At 30.4% G+C, this 21,358-nt stretch overlaps 2 protein-coding genes and 1 pseudogene across 2 annotated transcripts; 2 read left to right on the top strand and 1 right to left on the bottom strand.

The window, feature by feature from the left end:
* The first annotated feature begins 1,656 nt into the window (after nucleotides 1-1,656).
* On the top strand, nucleotides 1,657-2,877 carry LOC111293511 (F-box protein AUF2 pseudogene; annotated as a pseudogene).
* A 394-nt stretch (nucleotides 2,878-3,271) lies between these two features.
* LOC111293345 (uncharacterized) lies at nucleotides 3,272-4,930 on the bottom strand. The gene has a single exon (XM_022886178.2). The coding sequence runs from the start codon at nucleotides 4,692-4,694 to the stop codon at nucleotides 3,552-3,554; it is 1,143 nt and encodes a 380-aa protein (XP_022741913.2). The 5' UTR covers nucleotides 4,695-4,930; the 3' UTR covers nucleotides 3,272-3,551.
* Nucleotides 4,931-9,496: 4,566 nt separating this feature from the next.
* On the top strand, nucleotides 9,497-11,636 carry LOC111301537 (uncharacterized). The gene has a single exon (XM_022897297.2). It carries the CDS (start codon nucleotides 10,514-10,516, stop codon nucleotides 11,534-11,536), a length of 1,023 nt encoding a protein of 340 aa, XP_022753032.2. The 5' UTR covers nucleotides 9,497-10,513; the 3' UTR covers nucleotides 11,537-11,636.
* The last annotated feature ends 9,722 nt before the right edge of the window (nucleotides 11,637-21,358 follow it).

The raw sequence follows: 21,358 nt of genomic DNA, 5'->3' as shown, positions 1-21,358 counted from the left end.
ATTATCTTCTCTAAATAGAAGTTTTACTCGTGGTAAAAAGCCCAAGTCTCTTCAAACTCTTATGCTTTTCATGAAAAGATTTTTGGAAGAAAAGTACTTCGTTTAAATGAATTTTGCCAAACGACCTAGTCAAAAGTTATGATTGTTTAAATTTTAATGATCTTCATAGTGTAAGATTCGGACTTAAGCTCTTAAACTAACCCATAAGATAGCATCTACCATATAAAATATCTTCTATATCTCTAGACAAATTTGGCCAAGCAATATTTTTTTGATTGGACATTCTTAACCACTTGGTGGGTAACCTTTAAATTTTTTTTTATTTCAACGGTATACTTGAAAATAAAGAATAGATAAAAATAATTTATTAAATGATATTGAAATCAAATTTTAAAAGTTTTGAATTCTAATTATAATCTAAAAAATTTAAAAAACATTTTATTAATTATTTTGGCAGCATTTATTAAAATCATTTAATAAAAAAAAATAATACTTCCACTTGTATTGCTAAAGTTTATTAATATTCATTGGTACCAAATCATCAAAATGGGTGTACATTATTTGGAAAATATATATTCTACTTTAAATTCAAATAAAATTTCCAAACGCAATCCTTTTTTGGATTATATTTTCAGATATTGCCACTTCAATAATAAAGCAAAGGACTGATTTGGTCATTATTTCAGAAATTTCTAAGCCAAATATTGTTTTTAAATACCCTCAGGCCAATGTGTAATTAATAAAGTTTTTATATTGAATGTTAATTGAACTTTGAAATAGGAAATCAATACCACTCCGCCATATGATCTGATGTGACGCATTACCTGCCAACATGAATTAGGGGGCCACGCTTCACAGGTCCAGGGTCAAACATACATTTTAGGCTACACACCTCCTTAATGTCTCCTTATTTTTACTTTTAGCATTCAAATGTAACTTCCAATTTTAGTAAAAAAATAAAATAAAAAAATTATTTTTTATTATGAATAAATAAAATTATAATTAATTATTTTTAATAATAATAATTATATATAAAAAATTAATATTTGATAAATTGATAATATATAAATATTATACATTATATAAATATTATAAATTATCAATCAATCAAACGATAATTTCATTAATGAATAAAATAAAAAATAATTATATTCTTAAAAATAAATATAAATGAAATTATAATGTAATTTATTAATATTTATTTTAAAGAATTAACTATTTTTTATTTTATTCATTAACAAAGTACAATCATATAATTATTTGATAGTATATAATACTTATAAAATGTCAATACATTAAATATTAAACCACTTTTAAACTTAATAAAAAATTTAATTAAAATAAATAATATTAACATTTAATATTTAATAAATCCAGATTTTAACTTAATTTGTTCTTCCAATTATTTTAACAAATCTAAAAATCAAATATCAAGATTTATAATCTTATAATCTTTTTTCCTATTCACAAACTACCATCTTCTTTATTTAAAAAAAATTATTTAATAGTAAAAGTAAATATATAACAAATAATAACTAATATTTTGTTATTTTAGTTAGATTTTTATAAGATAATTTAAATTATAAAACAATTAAAATCTTTAATTAATTTTGAGAATTAAAAAAATGTAATAAAAAATTATACTTAATTCTATTTTTCACTAAAATTTTTAAGAAATCTTTGGTATTTAACCTTCATTTTTCTTTTATTATCTTTAGAGCCTAAAAACACTTCGAAGTTCGAAGCTTGAAAACCACAAGAATAAAAACAAAAAATGGACGGCTTCGATCGGCTACCGGATTCTCTGATCCTCCTGATCTTCAGCTCAGTCTCCGACGTCAAAACCCTGATACGTTGCCTTCAATCTCCAAGCGATTCAACTCACTCGTTCAGCAAACCGAGTCGCTCCTCTTAAAGATAGACCGCGTCATCTCGTCCGAATCATACTCCGACTCGCTGTTCCTCACCAACCTCAAGTCCTTCCTTTACCTCATCTTTCCCAATCCTACCCTGGCCCAACTCCCGAAGCGGACGCTCACTTACCCGGCCCAAATCCTCTCTCGGTTCCAACGAATCAGGAAACTCCACGTGGAACTACCCGCCGTTGATCTTCACTTAGAGAAAGGCATGGTCGTTAAGTGGAGGGCTGAGTTTGGCGAAACGTTGACAACCTGCGTGATTTTCGCGTTTGGTGTGGGAAATAGTAATAATGGAAAGTACGAAGTAGAATTCACGGGTGGGTTGAAGACGCGCGTGATGTGGACGATAAGCGCGTTGATCTCGGCGTCCATTAGGCATTTCTTGTTACGAGAAGTCGTCAGAGATCATAACGGAATGGAAGAGCTGGTTTTAACGGACAGGGAAGGGGAAGGGGTGGTGGTGGTGGAGAAACAATGGTTGAAGGAGTGGAGAAAGGCGCGGCAGAGTGAGGTGATGGATGAGGTTGAGGAGGGGAGAGGGAGGACGGTGGTCCCCAGTGTGAGGATGAGGACGAGGCATGAGCCTAGGTTGGGTGCCACGTTGGTCGTGGTGAGGGCTGTGAAAGATGGAGCCCACACTGGCAAGGAAGCTGACGTCGAGGATGCTGGTTTGGCTTTGGAGGCTTACGGGAGTGGAGTATACGGGGACGCTGTCAGGGAATTGCTCAAGGTTAGGAGTTATATTCTTGAAAAGAACTCCTTTTGATCTATAATAATTACATTTGGATGTGTTTTCTTGCTCTCTTGTTTTAATATTTTTGTATATAATTGTGTAAATTTGAAGGTTAGAGTAAGATAAATTTATTTACATCAAATTCAATAATCTTTGTTTACATTATTTACCTGTACATCAACATCCAAATGCATATTTCTTTGTCCACTATGACCCGTGATTAAATCACATTGCATCAAATGTTATGGTGGGCTTGTTTTGTACATAGATAGATTGTGATGTAACTGGTCTGAAATTCCAGGATCATAAATCAAAACAATAACAACGTGTGTAAGTTACATGAACTTTCATGCTATGTTTGGGAAGAATGGAGGATGGATGAAGCAGCCTCCTACGCCTAATTCATTTTACTTATGCTGTTTTATATACAAATGCCGTGGGCAATTTGCCACTCCTATGTGATGTTATAACTATTGTTGCCATCCTTGTTCCAACCGTAAGCCTAGCATGTTAGTTATCACATTTCAAAAACAGTTCAAAAACAGTTCATGGTTAGAAGATAATGAAATACAACTTTGCTGTTCAAGATACACTTTGAGCAAGGACATGGACAGCAAGCTAAACTAGGAATGCATGAGGAAATATAGTCCTCTGTTAAGCGTTAACCAAAACAACATCAATTATGCAGAGGTTACAATCATATAATAACATCTGATACATGTTAAACTCGGTACAGTCTTTGATGCTTTTCTATTCAAAACAATCTTAAATATATTTATGCTGCTATCCTATTTGATTAACAGATAGATTCCTGCAATTTCCTTGTTAAGAATATTTCAGCATCAGCGAATAAGGGTTCTGCCTATGAATTCATTTGAATATGTAATATTGATCAACAATTATATGCCCACTATAGCCATGGCTACTTTCTCGAGCTCTCTTAAATAAGGACGAACATATTTCTCTCTGAACCGCTTTTCAGACATCATAAAAAGTGTGTTCAAACGAACTTTCCGGCTTAGCAAATTCTTTCTTTCTAGAATCTCAAAGACCGGTAGCCGAGGCTTCAACCTATGCTCAATGCTAAAAAAAAGCACCGTCGGGTGGTTTATTATAAAAGAAATATCTATATTCTTTCTGCTAAGCAAAAACTCTGTGACCTCCTTAATCTTCCTTTCTGATACAGCGAACACCTGAGGTGTCCTCCTAAAAGTGGACATGATATCCTCTTCAGAAAACCCCAAACTCCTAAAAAGCTTCAGCTTGAGTTCCCAATTCTCTTCACTCATTGAACTCAACATCCTAATAGCAGCAAGAAACATAGTTGAGTTTCTATTAAATCCCATGTCGTCAGCCCTTTGAACAAACTGCTCAATGCTCTCGGGTTTATGCAAGAAAATTCTAGGAAAGCTAAACACATATCTAACAATTTGCGATGAACTAATCCCGCAACTTCTCATGAACTCTATATTAGGCATCATAGTCTTTTGGAGATCAGATTTCAAAAACCAAGCTGAAGTTTTTAGTAACTTAACAACACTGGCATTCGATCCTACAACACTCTTTAAAACTGAAATTGAAGGTGCAATTCCATCATCTACGCTTCTAGACAAAACCCATGGATCACCAGATACAATATCAGCAACATCATTGCTCGAAAATCCTATGTCCCGGAATATCTTGAATTTGGGTTTAATGGATTTCTCAAGACTAGGAGATAGAAGGCTAGGCCTTCTTTTGACCGCTTCTTCAATATGGGATTTTGAGAAACCGCTTTCTTTAAGAAATGAAATTATACTATCACACTTACCAGGATCCCTCAGATAGATTAAGGAAGATGCAACTTTCAAGGCAAGTTCAGGGGAAAAGTTGTGTTTTTTAATAAAATGATCAGCTACATAAAGGGAGGGTTTCGGTGCCTGGGTGGTTGTAGAAGATGAAAAGAAAAGAACAGAGATGGAGTAACAGGAAAAGGACTTTTGGAAATGGGAAGATTTCTTGAGGGAGAGTGAGAATAGAGCTCTGATTATAGGGGGTGTCATTGTTTCTACTGGGGTTTTGTTGAGGTTTTACTGTTAGCTGATTTTCTTTTAGCATAACAAAGAGAGTTTACAAGATTCAAACCTGTTACAGATTGAGGATCTCGCCCGTAACATCTGCTTTTGCCTTCTGTCCTCTGATTTCTTGACGATATATCTGGGTTTTCGATTTCAACACGCACAAAATGCTGGAGTCTAAACGCTGGTTCTTAGGGTTTTCGGCACAAATTCAGATTCGGATGTTCGATTTGATTTATGCCCTCGTCCAGCCCAACGATAGGACCGCGCCAGGTTTGCTTAGTATGCCCAATAGCCCAACCCATTAGTCTTTTGTCACAATAAGGATTGGGATTTTGTCTTTGCCTAAAAAATGCCATTAACAACCTTTTTCCAAGTTCTTTGTTCTATAAGATTTTTTTTTTTTTTACAAAAAGGTCGATAAAGTTTTTAATTAAAATTTAATAATTATTTAAATTCTTATTTTTAATAAATTAAATCCATAAATATCAACTTTTACTAATTGAACTCTTGTTGGAGAAAAAATGATTAACTATTTTTATCAAATTTGTGTATTAATTAAAAAATAGATACTTAAAAGTTTAATTAGATGAAAATAAATGTTTATGAGTTCAACTGATTCAAAATAAAATCTTAAAAATTTAATTTATAAAAATAAAATATATAAGATTTAAATGATTATTAAATTTTTCTTTAAAAATTTTTTTGATCCTTTTTATAATTTTACTTTTTTTACCTATGTGGTCCTTTCTTTAATAGAAATTACATATAGAAAATGTTATACATATATATATATATATATATATTGGATTCCCTTATTAGAGTAATAGTATTAAGAATTTAAAATAATATTAAAGTTTTATATTATATATATATATATATGCACACACACACACACCACCATTACAGTGAGAGAGGCCTTGGCCCCCAAAAATTTCAAAATCCTTTAGCATATACTATATATATAAATATATATATATTATATTATCTATTATAATTGTTTTATATATTTTTATTAAATTAAATTGGTTCTTATATTAAAATTTGGTATTTGTTAATTTAATTTTATCTTTAATATAACTTTATGCATTGCAATTTTAAAAAAATTAATTATATTATTATTTATCATTTATCGTATCTATAATCATTATCATACATCTTTAAAAAATAATAAATTTGTCATAAATATAAAATCACACTTACATATCACACATATGTATACTTAAAAAAATAAATTTTCTTCTTTTTTCAACAAGATTCTAATATTCAATCAAATGTTAAAAGTGTATTTTTTCAATCTATTGTAATTGTTTTTTTAAATATTTTTATGACCATTTTCAAATTTTTTGTTCAATAAAACTTTAAATGAATTATGTTAATTGTTTGAATTTTTTAAAAAAATTATATGATAAACATGGACATGGAACTCAAAAAATTCAAACATATGAAAAAATTAAAAAAATACCTGTATTAAATACGTGCCCGTATTTGATACTCATTCCATATTTTAAATAGTATAATAAATGAAAAAGTATATTAAATTTTAATTGATTCCCTCAAAATTAAATATCAAGATTAGTCATATTATATATATATATATATATAATTATACTTTAGCCGTATAAACAACGAACACCTTCAATTTGCTTATATCTTCTTAAAACGACAATTTTTCGGCTGATGGTATAGGGCAAATCTTAAAATTTAAAATCTAAATTTTTGAAGTTTTATGGTAAAAGTTTCTTTCTTTCTGTATGATATTAAATTGAATAATGTAAAAAACAAAGCGAAGGCATCATTATGCTCAAGTTTGAATATAGTGTATTTCCTGGAGTCTAACTCAAAGTTTATATGAACAACAATAATATTAGACACATTAAATTTTTTTTTAAATATAAACCAATCGTAGCCAATAATTTTTAAAAATTTGAAATTAATGGTACAAAACTAAGTAATCATGTGTGTATAACTTGAAAATTAGCATAGCATTACTAATGAACTAACAAGTTATCATGGAAACTTCAAGGTATTGTTCCTTTCTTTTAAAAAAAAAAAATTTCAAGCTTTATCCAAAGTAAATAAAATTTAGTATTTATATTATTTTTAACTTTAAATATTTAAAAACTAAATAAAAAAGCCCCCAATTACAACATGAATACATAGTTTAAAATTTTCTTCAAAGACATACTTTGAGATATCGATTGTGAACTCATGATTATTATAGTGAAGCAGCTTTCTCTGAATCTAAAATGACCACTGTTTCACTGAATTACTTGAGTCTTGCCTCATACGATGATCTGTAAGAGTGAAACAATGGATTTTTTACTACCAACATTTTTTGCCCCAATGATTTTTCTAGCAGGCAATGATCATCGCTAGCAAATCAGTAAAAGAGGACTGTTCATCGTATTTGTTAGTATGACAAATGATGTGTGAATTCAACTGTTTCAAAAAGGAGAGGAAAAAAAAATCATTGATGAATTTAAAGACCCTCCAAAATGGATTAGAAATCTCTCTCTCTCTCTCTCTCTCTATATATATATATATATATATATCTTGTTTTTATTCCTTCTCAATCCATTTAACCTAATTGGGGGTCTTAACTAACATGATTGTTTTATTTAATTCCAACAAGCTGCCACTATTATAATTAGGGTCTTAATTAAACTGATTGTTTCAGGGGTAAAGTAGACTAAGCCAAGTGTCTTGTTGTTGAAGGAGTCTTATACATAGAAAAGAAGAATCACAATCATTTGTCCAAACTACTTGTTAATTGTTAATGCGAATTAAAACGATAAGAATCCATATTACAGAAAAAAAAAATAACGATAAAAATGATTGATCAGAGCCGTCTTCTCACCTTGGTAATCATGTCTTAACTATGGTTTGCATTATGAAATAAAGGGCCACGCAGTAGTTCTATATATATATATATATATATATATATATATATATATATATATATAAAACCTACACCACTTTCTTTAAAGCACAATCGATTAGTTCAAAAGCATTAATGTATGGGAATAAAGATTTGTTCATCAAACAAAAATGCAGAACCTCCCAAAGGGTGGCTAATGGCCAATGAAAGAAAATTTTTCTGCTTAGAAGCTTCAATAATGTTTATTTTATGATGTAGAAGGAACCTCACAGTAGTACGTGTATTAGGAGAATTTTATACCAATCATCAAAGGATCTTAAACGAGTACCATTCCATGTTTACAAATTACAAAAAGCTAAATGCAACTTCTTTGCTTAATTAGATTTGATCATCAATCTATGAATATATCACTGATTTTATAAGATTTGATCATCAATCCATGACTCAAATGATTTCAACCAAATAGTGCCTTTCGGCTTCGGAAGTCTGAGTGCCATGGATTAATTGGATGGGATGGTCAATAAGAGCTGCTAATCATTTTTAAATAGTGCTGGTGATTGATGATCTTCTCTTTATAAGAATTTTTGAAATCTTGACTCTTTAAACATGAAGACTCTCAGATTCTTTATTTTTTTTTCAATGCATTGAGTAGTTGAATAGAAAAAAGTTACCTCTTACAACTATATATATAACTTATAAGGCTACCAATTTCAAAAATAACATCTAGTTTGTGTAATTTGGAAATGTGTCTTATCTCAAATAATGTCATCAATTTCTCTGTAGCCTTTGCTATTACACCAAATCTCCAGCTTTTGGCTATAATCCACGGAGCTAATTATTAGGCTGAACCTAATTTCTCTCAAGTTTATGACAAAATGCTCTCGTTAGTTGGTACTGTAAAACCATAGAAAAGGAGAGGGCCGGCCATGGAAAACTAGGGGTGTTTGCTATGTTGATAGAAAGGAAGGAATCCTGGTGTTTGTTTTGACATCATCTAGTCACCTACACCTAGGTAGCTTCTTTTTGAAAACTCAACCCCTCCATTGCATTCTCTGCCATCCTCCAAACCCTACATGTCTCAACTCTCAATGATAAACATAGGAATAGGAGTACTAAATAATGTATTATAAAATCAAGAAGACAATTTTTTTAAGTTAGTGGTTTGAATTCATTGATTGTAGTTACCTAACTTTAGGCTTTGCTTGCTCGGCCCGCATGCTTTCTGAGCGTGTCCTTTAAGCTGCACGTATCAGAACAGAAAATAGAAAAATTGATCAGGCAACCGAACTTGGGAAGCTAGCTTGGGGTGGACAAATTGTAAAAATCTGTTTGAATCTGCATTCCCTTTCAGCATTTTGAAAGCATTACCAAGGGATTTTTTTATATTTACCTGAGTTGACAAAAGTTTGCACATAAATCATAGACTCAATAAAATTTTAACCTATTGAGCACATATACTCAATAAAAGTTTGCGTACTTGTATCTATATCTGATACTTTGCTATTTGTGACACGTCAAAATTTATGTCAAATTTGATTGGAAATGATAAAAAAAAAGGAAAAATAATTTTTGTGTAAATAATGATATTATATATTCTTTTATTGTTGTGTCTATTATTAGTTTTTTTTTCACAAAAATAATTATTTTTTAAAAATAAACTGAATATTTATCATATATTTTTAATTAATAATTATAATATATATAAAAAAGTTTTATTGTCGTGTCTTGCTGAATACATGTTTTCCTTTTTTAAAAATTATTATATCATTATGTTTATATTATATTATATTCATATTATATGTTCATATTTATACTGTATGTATTTTAATCATAAAGTAAAAAAATGTATCTTTGGGTGCACTTTCGATTATTTCATCACATTTGACAGGTTCAGGACAGCCAGCACAGGTTGACAACCTTAGATCCAGAGCTTGATCTCAAAGCCCAACATTTGGGGTTATTGAAACATTCTAGAATATTACTTGAGCCACGGTTTGCAAAGAACCAAAGTAATTAAACACTAATATCTCTCTCTCTCTCTCATGATGGTACTGATAACTATAAATCATAAAGAAGAAGAAGAATAGACTTCTATACTTCGTGGAAAGTTACAAAAAAGCAAAGAAAGTCTAATCCTAAAGCAAGTTGTTAGTGGATGGAGGAGGGCCATTCTTTCCCCCGTGCTCTCAAGTGCATTCCACCCTTCATTATAGCCTCCTAACTTTTTTTTTTTTTTACCCCAGTTTTCCCTCAAAAAACTTTCGGTTACCCCTCCTAAAACAACAAGTTTAGTACATTTCTTGGCTTTAAAACAATGTCTTCCCCTTCTTTCTCCAACCATATAAAAGCCTTTTATTTCCCAATTGAAGAGTCTTAAAAGACTATGGAAATTAATTAGACCAGTATATTTTTGTTGGCGGAGGTTTCGTAGTTGTTGGAGACACATATTTCTGTGGGCAACAATGGCAAATAGGGCATGGACTAACTGGCATGGGCTCACAAGTTGAAGGTATGATTGGATCACGAAACAAAGCTCGTGGGCTTTAACTTTTTTCCATTTTGATTTTTTAATGTGTTTAGGTGAAAAAAAAGTAAAGGCCAAGAATGAAGCTCACTTGTGAGCCGTGAACCCATTTTCAAGTGGAGCAAAAAGGAATAGCTGGAAAATTTAACATAGAGGCAGTAAAGAGAGACACAAATAAAAAAAGGCAAAGAAAAGCAAAGAAAGCTGTCGGTCCTCTCCTTCCTTTTCTTTAAAAAACAACATCCGAAGCCCAAACACACCTCATAAACATTAAAAAAAAACCATGGACAAAGTTCTATAGTCCCCATTGCCCAAGATCTAAAAAGAAACAACTGAACCGAACTGAACTAAGCAAAGAGAATAAGAGGGAAACAAAGAGAGAAACAAAACAAAGCTGCCATGAAAGGAAGAGAAACCAAAGGAGCTCCTTCAGCAGATTTGCTAGTATGTTTCCCATCTCAAACCCGTCTAAGTCTAATGCCAAAGCCCATTTGTAGTCCAGCGAGGCTATCAGAACCCAACAAGCGCCACAATCATCACCATCACCACCACAAACGTCTCCTTAAAAAATCAAGCACAAGAAAGGGTGGTGGAGCTGGCGGCCAAGCTAGCCCTCTTCTATGGGCTAAAAACAAGCAAATGGAATCCGAGGTCACGGAACCAACCTCCCCGAAAGTCACCTGTGCAGGCCAGATCAAAATCAGGTCCAAAACAAGCTCATGCAAAAGCTGGCAATCAGTCATGGAAGAGATTGAAAGAATTCACAACAGCAGGCAAAACAAAAAGAGGCCGAGTTGGGTAGAGTCACTTGGTTTTAAGAAAGAAGTCATGCAGTTCTTAACATGTTTGCGGAGCATTCATTTCGATTTTCGATGTTTCGGGTCTTTCCCTCGATCTGATATCACTACTGATGATGAAGATAAAGATGAAGAATACCAAGAAAACCACAGTCATATAGAAGGCAACGAGACATCAAGAACCATCTTTTCCAAATGGTTCATGGTGCTGCAAGAGAATCGAAACAACGGGTTTTATAAAGAAGAAAAGAAAGAAAAAGAGAGGTCCCATGACGTTGATGATGATCAAGCTGCAATTCCACCTCCAAATGCTCTCTTGCTAATGCGTTGTAGGTCTGCTCCTGCTAAGAGCTGGTTGGAAGAGAACAGGGTAGAAGAGAACGAAGGGGATGAGGAAAACATAGAAAATGACGAAGAGGAAGAAGAATGTAAGAGGAAAGATGAGAAGAAAGCTAAGAATTTGAGGTCATTAATGGAAGAAGAAAACAGAAAGACGAAAGAGAGTTTGGTGGTGATGAGATACGACCCTGATTCCTACAAAATTTCATCTGATATAGCCAAAGAGAAATGGCTTGTTGGTGGAATGAAAGATCCATTATCCCGAAGTCGAAGTTGGAAGAGATGATTATCCTAGTCACTTTTTTATTTTTTTTTGTTCACTTCATAAATATTTCTGTTTTATTTTGAAAGTTTTTCCCTCCTTTTAATCCGAGCTCTTTTCTGAGAACTGGGAATTTCAAACCTAATCACCACCTATAGTTTACCTTTTGAATTTTGATATATGGTCATTGCTATGTATAATTTGAAAGTTGTATTTATGTTACATAATTGGTACAGCTTTCCTTTTCGTTCAATTGGAAAAGATTTTGCTGCCATGTACATTCCTGAGTTGTTCTTGCATCCCCTGTATTCAGAACCTTGTTTTAGTTCCTTTTGATTAGTGAATTGCTTGGCAGTTGTTTTCTCTCAACTTTCCTGAGATTCATAGAAGTTTATGCTATCCAATCTCAAAAAAAAAAAAAAAAAAAGGAAACCAAAGCAAAGTCAAAACTTGAGTTTGACGAAAATTCGAATGCCTAATGTGATTTTTTTATATAGGTATCAAATCATGAAGTTTTCCTATTCACATGCATATTCACGTCTTCTCTTTACCCCTTCCCTCTGATGTTGTCTAATTTATCTTCAACTGATGTACAATTTGACTGATCTTTCTAACAATTCAGGTTTATTTCCTGGAATTTCTTTGACCCTTGATCCTTTCTTGTATATTTTGAAGGCTGGAATGGGCTTACTGCCTCTGACTTAGATAAGTAAGGATTATCTTCTGCCTCCACCTGACAAAGTCAACCAGTAAATTCAAACTGGAGATATTTCAGTGTTCCATTATTTTTGTATCAATTACTATAAGGTAAGATTCTGCTGAAAAAAAAACCTTCAGGAAGTTGACAGATGGGAATCTCTTGCACACTTGCTCCGTAAGCTGCAGAACTTGCTTGTGTTCTGCTTTGTCGTAGAAAAGCACCAGCCATCCCTTTCAAAGAAAAAGAAGTGAAAGTTGCAACAAGGATTCCATTTAGTTTCTTATATTTTAGCCTGGGGATCCTATTAGTTGACTAACAAACACCTTATCCCAAAGGCAAGAATTGAACCAGTTCTTCCATCCATTGTATGGTCCGGCAGCTGCCATGTGAAGAATTCGAAACCTATGGCAGCACTTGATGATCGAAAATTAAGTTCCAAGCAAATACAAGCACGTCGAAATCTTCAAATCATGGCACAATAAGCCCGTGATTTCAGGTAGGCTCTGCTCCCAACACGTATTTCATAGCATATATACATAACCAATGAGGGTTAAAGATGCCAAGTCAATTGATTAGATGCCAATGGTTGCCTATATCAGGTAACTAAGAAGCGGAGTTGAAGTGCATGATGGTAAAAACAAGTATAAACTCAACCTGTTAAGCCAGCACTTAATGGTTTTTAACACATAAAGGATTTGGCCACTTTATGACCAGACATTCACATCAACATGATATATAATTTTCTGATACATTGATGAAGAATACTAATTAAAAAAAGACATGTGATGAATTACTGATAAAAGAAACAGACAATGCAAAAAATAAAGCTACTGATTTGAAACACTTAAACAAAATTGATTTCACCAGCAAGGAGTCCACAGGGAACCAACAGAAATATTAATTTTTAGAAACTTTAATTACCTATAAATCACTAAAATGTACCACCTTCTCATAACTCATTTAAGCTCGTTTAACCGATCTCTTTCAACTCAATCAACACTAAGTTACTTCGTTTCAACTCCTAACTTTACATCAATCATAAACTCAGTACTCAAAAGGTCAAACCAACCTTGTGCCTTCATCCTTTGAGACTTCTTCAGCTACAGTTCAACACAAGATAGTGAATGAACAAAGCAGAAGAGTAAAATGGATATGGGATTAGTCAATTGTTAATTGTCATCCCTTCAGGAAAAAGAAAAAGATGTCATCTAAGCATCATTTTCAATAAAAAGACCATCAATTAATTCAAAACTGCTTCTAATTATGAATCATAATGATGAAAGGGAAAATGCCCTGTTACCACTAAACTTAACAGTAACTGCTACTTTTCTATTTATTAAAACATCTAATCACTGATATGACAGCAGGAACTTGCAATAAGCATAGCAAAACTGGGTAAAACTTCAAAATTATGTTTAAAAAAACATAAGAATTTTCCCATTGTTGAAAGAACAACTTATTGCAGGAATGATAGGACAATAACCTGGTCATATAATGGATTCATATAACATGATATAGGACAATAAAATGAGCAAATAATGCTCGATCAAGTTTAATAACAAATAAACAATAGCAATATCATTAATAATTATTAATCAATTTTTTACAATATTATTATATTATGATTTTTCTTAGGGGTTTCTAAAGTAATACTATGGGACTATGGGAAAATATAATACTACTTGTTTAAAGAAAAAGTTACTTGGATGCAACTGCAAATGACACGAAGGACATGGTTGCTCCCGCAACTAAAACTCACGGCGACAGTAAAAATTCAGAAAGATAACATGGCGGTTTAATATTCTACATTGGTAAACTGAAGAAAAGGATTCAAAGCAAGCAGAAAATATTGAATTTGAAGATTGCTTCCCCTTCGGCCCAAAAAAAAGACTGGCTTCCCCATTTGTGGAAGTTTCTTGCCGGCACCCACGGCCCAAAAAAATGATTGACAAACTGACTTTATTTATTTATTTATTTGGATATTTAAAATTTTCTTTTAAATGAATAAATTTTTGGTTTTTTGTTTAATTTTTAATGGATGAATAATCGAAAGAATTCATGCTTTTTTTTTTCTTTTGTGTGTGTAAATTTTATTAACGTTCAAAAGATAATACATGAAATTGTTCAAAAACGTCATAATCAAAATTCCAGAACATTTTACTCTTGTTTAAAAAGATCGGGCTTTGGTATATTTTTCTTTGGCGTACTACATTACTTATTTATCTCAGAGTTCCAAATTTAATTATATAATTTAATATCTATTTTGTCTTTGGACATACTTAATCCATTGCTCCATAATTAATCAAAAACTACATGCTGTTAAATAAATCCAAATCATGTTATCTACATGATGGCGATTTGAGACCAACCTTAATTTCTAGGGCTGAGAGGCTAGTTCTATAGGCAAATAGGGAAATTATCCTCACCTTCACTAAAACTTGGTAAAAATGTCATACACTGGGGTGTTTGTACAGAATCTACAAGCTACATAATAAAATATAAACATAAAAAAAATGTTAAGAAAATTACTCTTAATGATTCAATAATTGATTTATATTTTTTTTTTCATAAAAAGTAAGTTCGATCTTAACTCTCTTAAATTAATAATTAACAAAACAAAATAACTAATGGGAATTATTAAAAAGCATTTGGTTTAGAAGAATTCACATATTTTTCTTTGAAATCTTATTGTTGAGTATTTGATTTTAATATTTGGTTTAAAGTAATCTAATTTTTAAAAAAAATTGATAGATTTTCAACAATATCAAAAGTTTTTGAATAAAAAATTCATATCTTCCTTTGATATTATAGGATTTTGAAGGAAAAAGTAACATTTTTAAAAAATTTAATCTTACTAAAAAATTGTAAAATAGCCGTTACCATTTTAAAAATTATGTATGTAAACGAATGCAAGTCAATTGTAGATTTTTGCTGATAAAAAAATTGGTTCATATATGGCATTTAACATGAAAAACACCTTCAATAATCTCTTAAAAAAATTGAATGGAGTTATTTAAAGTATTTTTTGTCAAAAATACCTTAAATAGTCCCAAAAATTTTTTATAAGGGGATTATTAAAGGTATTTTTTGACAGAAATACCTCAAATAACTTTCATTATTCAAAGTATTTTTTATCAGAAATGCCTTGAATAATCTCTTACAAAAAATTTAATTAAGTTATTCGAAGCATTTTTGACTAAAAACTCTTTTAATAATTCATTTCAATTTTTATGAGGTGATTATTCAAGGTATTTTTGACAAAAACGCCTTGAATAATCCCTTTTAATTTTTTTATTTAGGATTATTTAATGTATTTTTACTTATAACATGCCTTAAATAATCTCTTACAAAATAATTTAATAGGGTTATTAAAGGCGTTTCTGACTAAAAATGCATTTAATAATCCCTTTTAATTTTTATGAGGTGATTATTCAAGGCATTTTTGACCAAAAATGTCTTGAATAATTCTTAAACCCTAAATCCTAAACTTATAAAAATTTAAAAAGATTATTCAAGGTATTTTTTATTAGAAACGCCTTCAATAACCCTATTTAATTTTTTGTAAAAGATTATTCAAGAAGTTTTCTGGGCAAAAATGCAGTGAATAATCTCTTTAAATTTTTATGAGCTTAAAGTTTAAGGTTTAGGATTTAAGAATTATTCAAGGTGTTTTTGTCAAAAACGCCTTCAATAACTCCATTAAATTTTTTGTAAAGGATTATTCAAGGTATTTTCAGGGCAAAAATGCCTTGAATAATCCCCTTAAATCTTTACGAGTTTAGAGTTTAAGGTTTAGGAATTATTCAAGGTATTTTTGGCCACAAACGCCTTTAATAATCTATTCATAAAAATTGAAAAAGATTATTCAAAGCGTTTTTTTGCCACAAATGCCTTGAATAATCCCATTCAATTTTTTGTAAAGATTATTCAAGGCATTTTTTTGGCAAAAGATACCTTTAATAATCCCCTTTAATTAAAAATTAGATTATTTAAGTTATCATTGTATATGTAAAGGAGATTATAGTAATTATTTAAGATTTACTATATGTGTATTTCCTCCAACCAAACGAGTGAATCTAAACACAGGATGCCTTGAAAATAAAAGAAAATCTCGAGTATCACATTTTTTCGAGGATCACACTTTTCTCTGGAATCTATGATTCCGCTAACCAAACACTCCCTAAGAGATTAGTCAATATTATTGGGAGGTAGAATCATATTATAAATGTATTTTGCAATGAATTCTATGATCCTAAAACTTGTTCCTAATTGCATGGGCTATCTAGGCAACATCATAGCTGCGATGGAAGCATATTACTCTCTCTGTTTTCTTTTTATTTTTCATTTTTATTTTTTTAGATGTCTCAAAATTATATTTTTTTAATATTTAAAATTCTTTTGTTTAATATTTTAAAATTACTTTTTATCATTTTTTTTTACTTTTTAACATTAAAAATCATAAAATTTTAATTTTATAAAAAAATTTAATTTTAATATTAAAAATATTAAAGTGAATTTTTTTCTTAAACTCCGTAAAAGTTAATACAATCCAAACATTTTGAGATAGAGAGAGTACTTACAATGATTGTACTATAACTAATTAATCATAGTTCATAATTGTGTAGGAATTATCAAAATTTTATATAAAATTTTATACTTATAAGTAATTAACCTTTACATAATTTTTTTTGTATTTGAATAATTATAGTATTGTAATAAAAAATTATAGTTGAAATATTTTTTATTGCAATTCAAGCTTTGTCAACAGCTAATGGATAGTGATAGAATTTGTAATCTCAAAGCACTTTTAGACAATAAATTAAATTAAGGCTTGATTTGAATTCAATCGTGTTTACTGTTTGATACAATGAAACATTTTTTTGATAGAAATACACCATAGTTTTTCATTTGGATAACAAAATTATGGCACGATTGTGCTAACATAGCAACGGTGGAGGGCTGATTTGTCCATTGCTGAGGAAAGGGTGTGGTGAACCACTATACCTTTAGCTTTTTTGTGCACTAAATGCTCAATTTAGAATTAAACGTTTGGATAATTACTCAATTCATGACTAAACGTTTTAATTTATACAAATAAGTATTAAATGTTATCGACTTATAATAATATAGGACAATTTTTAATGAAAACTTGAATATGAAAGGTACATGCCATTATCGTGTATAAAAAAATAAATTCCAATTAAGATGGCTTTTTCACATTGAGACCCACTTTCTTACTTAACTTTAGGAATTAGTTCTTTTTTTCCTCTTTTAAAAAGAGCAATAAGTTTTTCCTTTCTCTTTTTAAAAATTCATTTTTTGCCCATCTTTAAAACTCATATTCTCATTAGTGTGCTACTATTCATCTACATCTTTTCAACCTAAAATTTCATTATTTTTTACTCTTAAAACCTTCATTACATCTATCCAATTAAATTTTTTTATAGTTGTCTAAAAATTCATCGATCTAAATCGCCTCTATTTCATTCTTTTCTTTTCTTTTTTACTTTGACTTCCAAAAAAGATGAAAGGTGAAGAAATTCATGCTACTTCCAATAACCATCCCTTCAAAGTCGACGATAAGAACTACTCTAATTACAACTCTTACTCCAACTTCATCGACAACCAACAATTCCATATGATTGTTGTTTTCAATAACCATCCCTTCCAACGATTTATTTTCAACTTTAAACGTTAAAGAAGGCAAGCAAGCCAAAGGATCCTTAAAAAAATCTAAGCTTGACATTTACCTAGTCAAAATGTCGATAACCTAAGCTTAACATTGCTATATTTGTCCCACATCCGGATTACTATAAATACTACTTGAACTCCAAATGATTTATTAAACCAATGTCAGGTTTTGATCTTACTTTTAAATAATTTTTAAACAATTTTGCATGAATCTGAAAATTAATCTTCAACAAGTGAAAAAGTCTGATAGATATATTCATATATTGTAGTGCTCTTCCTCTAACATCGGTTAATGGAGAGCAATGTCTTGTCAATGAGCTTTTTTGGGACAAAAAGTGTACGAGTTTATACGTATTGTTCTAAATAATCTATAAGTGAATCTTTCACTTAGATTTAGTATCAAAGCAATTTTTTTCTATACTCAGCTAATATATGAGATTTTCCTTTTTAACAGCAAGGAATCACACTGCCTCTCATCAACTTAAATGCTAGCATTATAGTTCAAGTTCGAGTTTTGACTGAAAGTTCAATAGCCATGGACGCTTGACTTTGCAATAAGAAGAACAAGTCCTAAGAATATACTTTACAACAATGTCTAGAAATTTTAAACTTAATGGGAATAGTTGATAATAATACCATTTGGTAGCCAAATACGGGGGATTTACACAGCCAAAATGTGGTTTTGAATGAGAAAATACTCACTTTAACTTCATCTAGGTGTATCCCTTTTTTAGAACCAGTAAATTTGAGAGGGGATGACGTTGACTTTCTTTTTGTGTGAAAAAAAAAAAGAAAAATAGTAGAGAAAAAAAAAGCATAAGATTTAAACAGAATAAAAAGATAGAGGAAATCGTGATGTAAATTTTACAGACTTGCAATTCGTAAAGAAGAAATGAAATGAAATGAAATGGCTTAGAAGAAAAGGCAAAAGCCTTTCCATTTGTCATTCAAGGATTAGTAGCTTAGTTTCACGTCATTTTTATTTGTAATGATTTTTAAACTTAATGGCACATATCTTTTATAGCAAAATTTTTATTGAAAAATTTTTTATATTATTACAAATTGATAACGTTTAATCTTTATTTGTATAAATTAAAATATTTAGTCTTAAATTAAATAATCACCTAAACGTTTAATCTCAAATTGAGCTTGTAACCATTTTTTGTGCTTCTAGTATCTTTTTATTACCACTTTACCTATATATTTAAAAGTTTAAAACTAAAGGCTAAGAATCCAGATGACCAGCAAGTTGATTGAATCGAAATGTGAAATACTTTGAGCTTTATTTATATAATAAATAAATAAGTTGAGAATTTACTATACATTTAAAAAATCATTTGACATATTATTATTTTTATTAATTTTTAATTACTTATTAAAAAATTTGTTATTTGACATAAAAATAATTTTAGTATTTTAAAATTATTTTTATAAATATCAAATAATTAAATTTTTTATTACATATAAATTTTAATATAATATTTTTAATAATTATTTTTTTTATTATAATTCATCTCACCACCAATGTTACATTTCATTTAAATGCATATTCTCACTATTGATTTTAATTTTATCGTTGTAGTAATTAATATTACTATTATAATAATTAATATTACCTCTATTACTGTTTTTAATTTCATCAAAATCAATTAAATTGGCCATTTAAATGTAACATAAGTGCTTTAAAATATCAAACTGATTGGCAATAGACATAGAGTCTAAAAGTTGTTTTCTCCCCTTTGATGTGCCTTTGTAGCTTCTTATTAACCAGATATGTGAAATATATAGTACAAGAAAATAAAGCATTTTAGTGTACACGTTTTGACATTGATCCACTTTTTCACAAAGTTATAAACCCGATGACATAGAAAAAAAAGAGTTTCAAGAACACTCAAGCATTGTCATTTTCAATTTGATTCTTTTTAATATGATTAAAGATATTTTTATTTTTCAATAGTATCAAAATTTCATTTTTCAATTTAATAAATTCAAATTTTTATTCTCGAAATATTAGTTATAATAACTAAAATATTGGCAATGAATATCTGAAATTAAAGTAATTAAATGGTTTTAAAGGAGAAGGCAAAATATTGTGGCCATGCAATGTGGGTAGAAAAAGATAAAGAAATTGAAGAATTGGCAGTGTAGAGGGTGATAAAGGCGGAGTTCAGAGTTTGAAACTTTGGATAGCAGAGGTCAAAAGAGTCGGTCTCTATTATATGATCTTCTGACATTGTAACGTGGTTGGAGGCGATGCTTGGCATTATCGTGACGATAAGACAACAGCACGAGAGGTGTAATTAACGTTAGAAATTGCTGGTTAATTTTTCCAATGGGTCATTTTGTGGTATTCACAGAATATTGGAAAAGCTATTTTCGCTGAATCAGCAATGGCTGCCTGGCATGCAGGGCCAGGTCAAGAGAACTCTCGTACGTAGGTGGTGTTGGTGGTGGTGGGAAATGAGAATATGCTTGTGGCTTAGGTGAGCCAAAAATTTTCAAAGATGGGGAGCAAACTTGCGTGTAACAAACTGTGAATTGTGTGGGGGGCAGTTGGATGCCAACCTAAGATCAAAATCTCAAATTAAGATAAGAACCCAAATCATCTTTTTTTTTCTTTCTTTTTGGTAATAAAATCAAAAGCAATTATCTATTTTATCGATTATTAAATCTTAAGTTTTCTATAATTTTACATTTAAATTCAATTTTTTCGTTTGTTATCTTTTTTTAATTTGCTACATTATATTTTAGCATATCAAAACAGAAAAATTATTCTTAACATGTTCAAAATTTGTATCTCTATGTGGATTGATCTCTATTCTCTACGCTTCCTCACTGGAAATTGTAATTATCTGCTACTACATCTTTCGACATGTTATAAAACAAAGAAATTAAAGGAAAAAAAAAAAAGGAAAGGCAAAGATATGTGGGAGAATTGATGAGAATATAATATGGGGAGATGATAACCACAAATCAAGTAGTAAAAACCCTTGTCTCCCAGCAAAGGCCCAATAGTCACGTGTTAGTACAAGGGTATGAATAAGAAAGTGAGAAAGATCGATGTGAAAGAAAGAAAGGCAGCGTATGATATCGGTACAAACGATAGAGACCCAAATTTTTATATTTTCCGTGTAACCACAGAAGACTTGAGAGATTTCAATTTGGATCCTTTAGGGTTTGATATGGGATCTAGTTGGGTAGGACAAGCCAATACCCATTTCTCAGAAAAATAAGTAAAGATAAAATGTAGTACAATATCTGACAAGGACCTTAGCTTAGTTGTAGCCTCTCAAATTTATTGTATTTTTGTAATTTTTTTATTTAGATTTAACAGTTATACATATCAAGTAATCATGTGTCAACTTTTGTTCAAACAATATATGCAAGGAGAAGTATTATATCAAAACTTAGTGTATTATTGAATTCATCTATCCAAACTTGTCAAAGTGATCACT

The sequence above is a fragment of the Durio zibethinus genome, chromosome 3 (genome assembly GCF_047325235.1).
Source record: "Durio zibethinus cultivar Kanyao isolate XHJ-2024 chromosome 3, ASM4732523v1, whole genome shotgun sequence".
Taxonomy (NCBI): domain Eukaryota; kingdom Viridiplantae; phylum Streptophyta; class Magnoliopsida; order Malvales; family Malvaceae; genus Durio; species Durio zibethinus.
The sequence above is the reverse complement of the archived record's forward strand: the minus strand, read 5'-3'. Positions and strand labels throughout refer to the sequence as shown.

Excerpts from the sequence above, each read along its gene's own strand:
- LOC111293345 (XM_022886178.2), bottom strand. The coding sequence starts at position 4,694 with ATGACACCCCCTATAATCAGAGCTCTATTCTCACTCTCCCTCAAGAAA.
- LOC111301537 (XM_022897297.2), top strand. The coding sequence starts at position 10,514 with ATGAAAGGAAGAGAAACCAAAGGAGCTCCTTCAGCAGATTTGCTAGTA.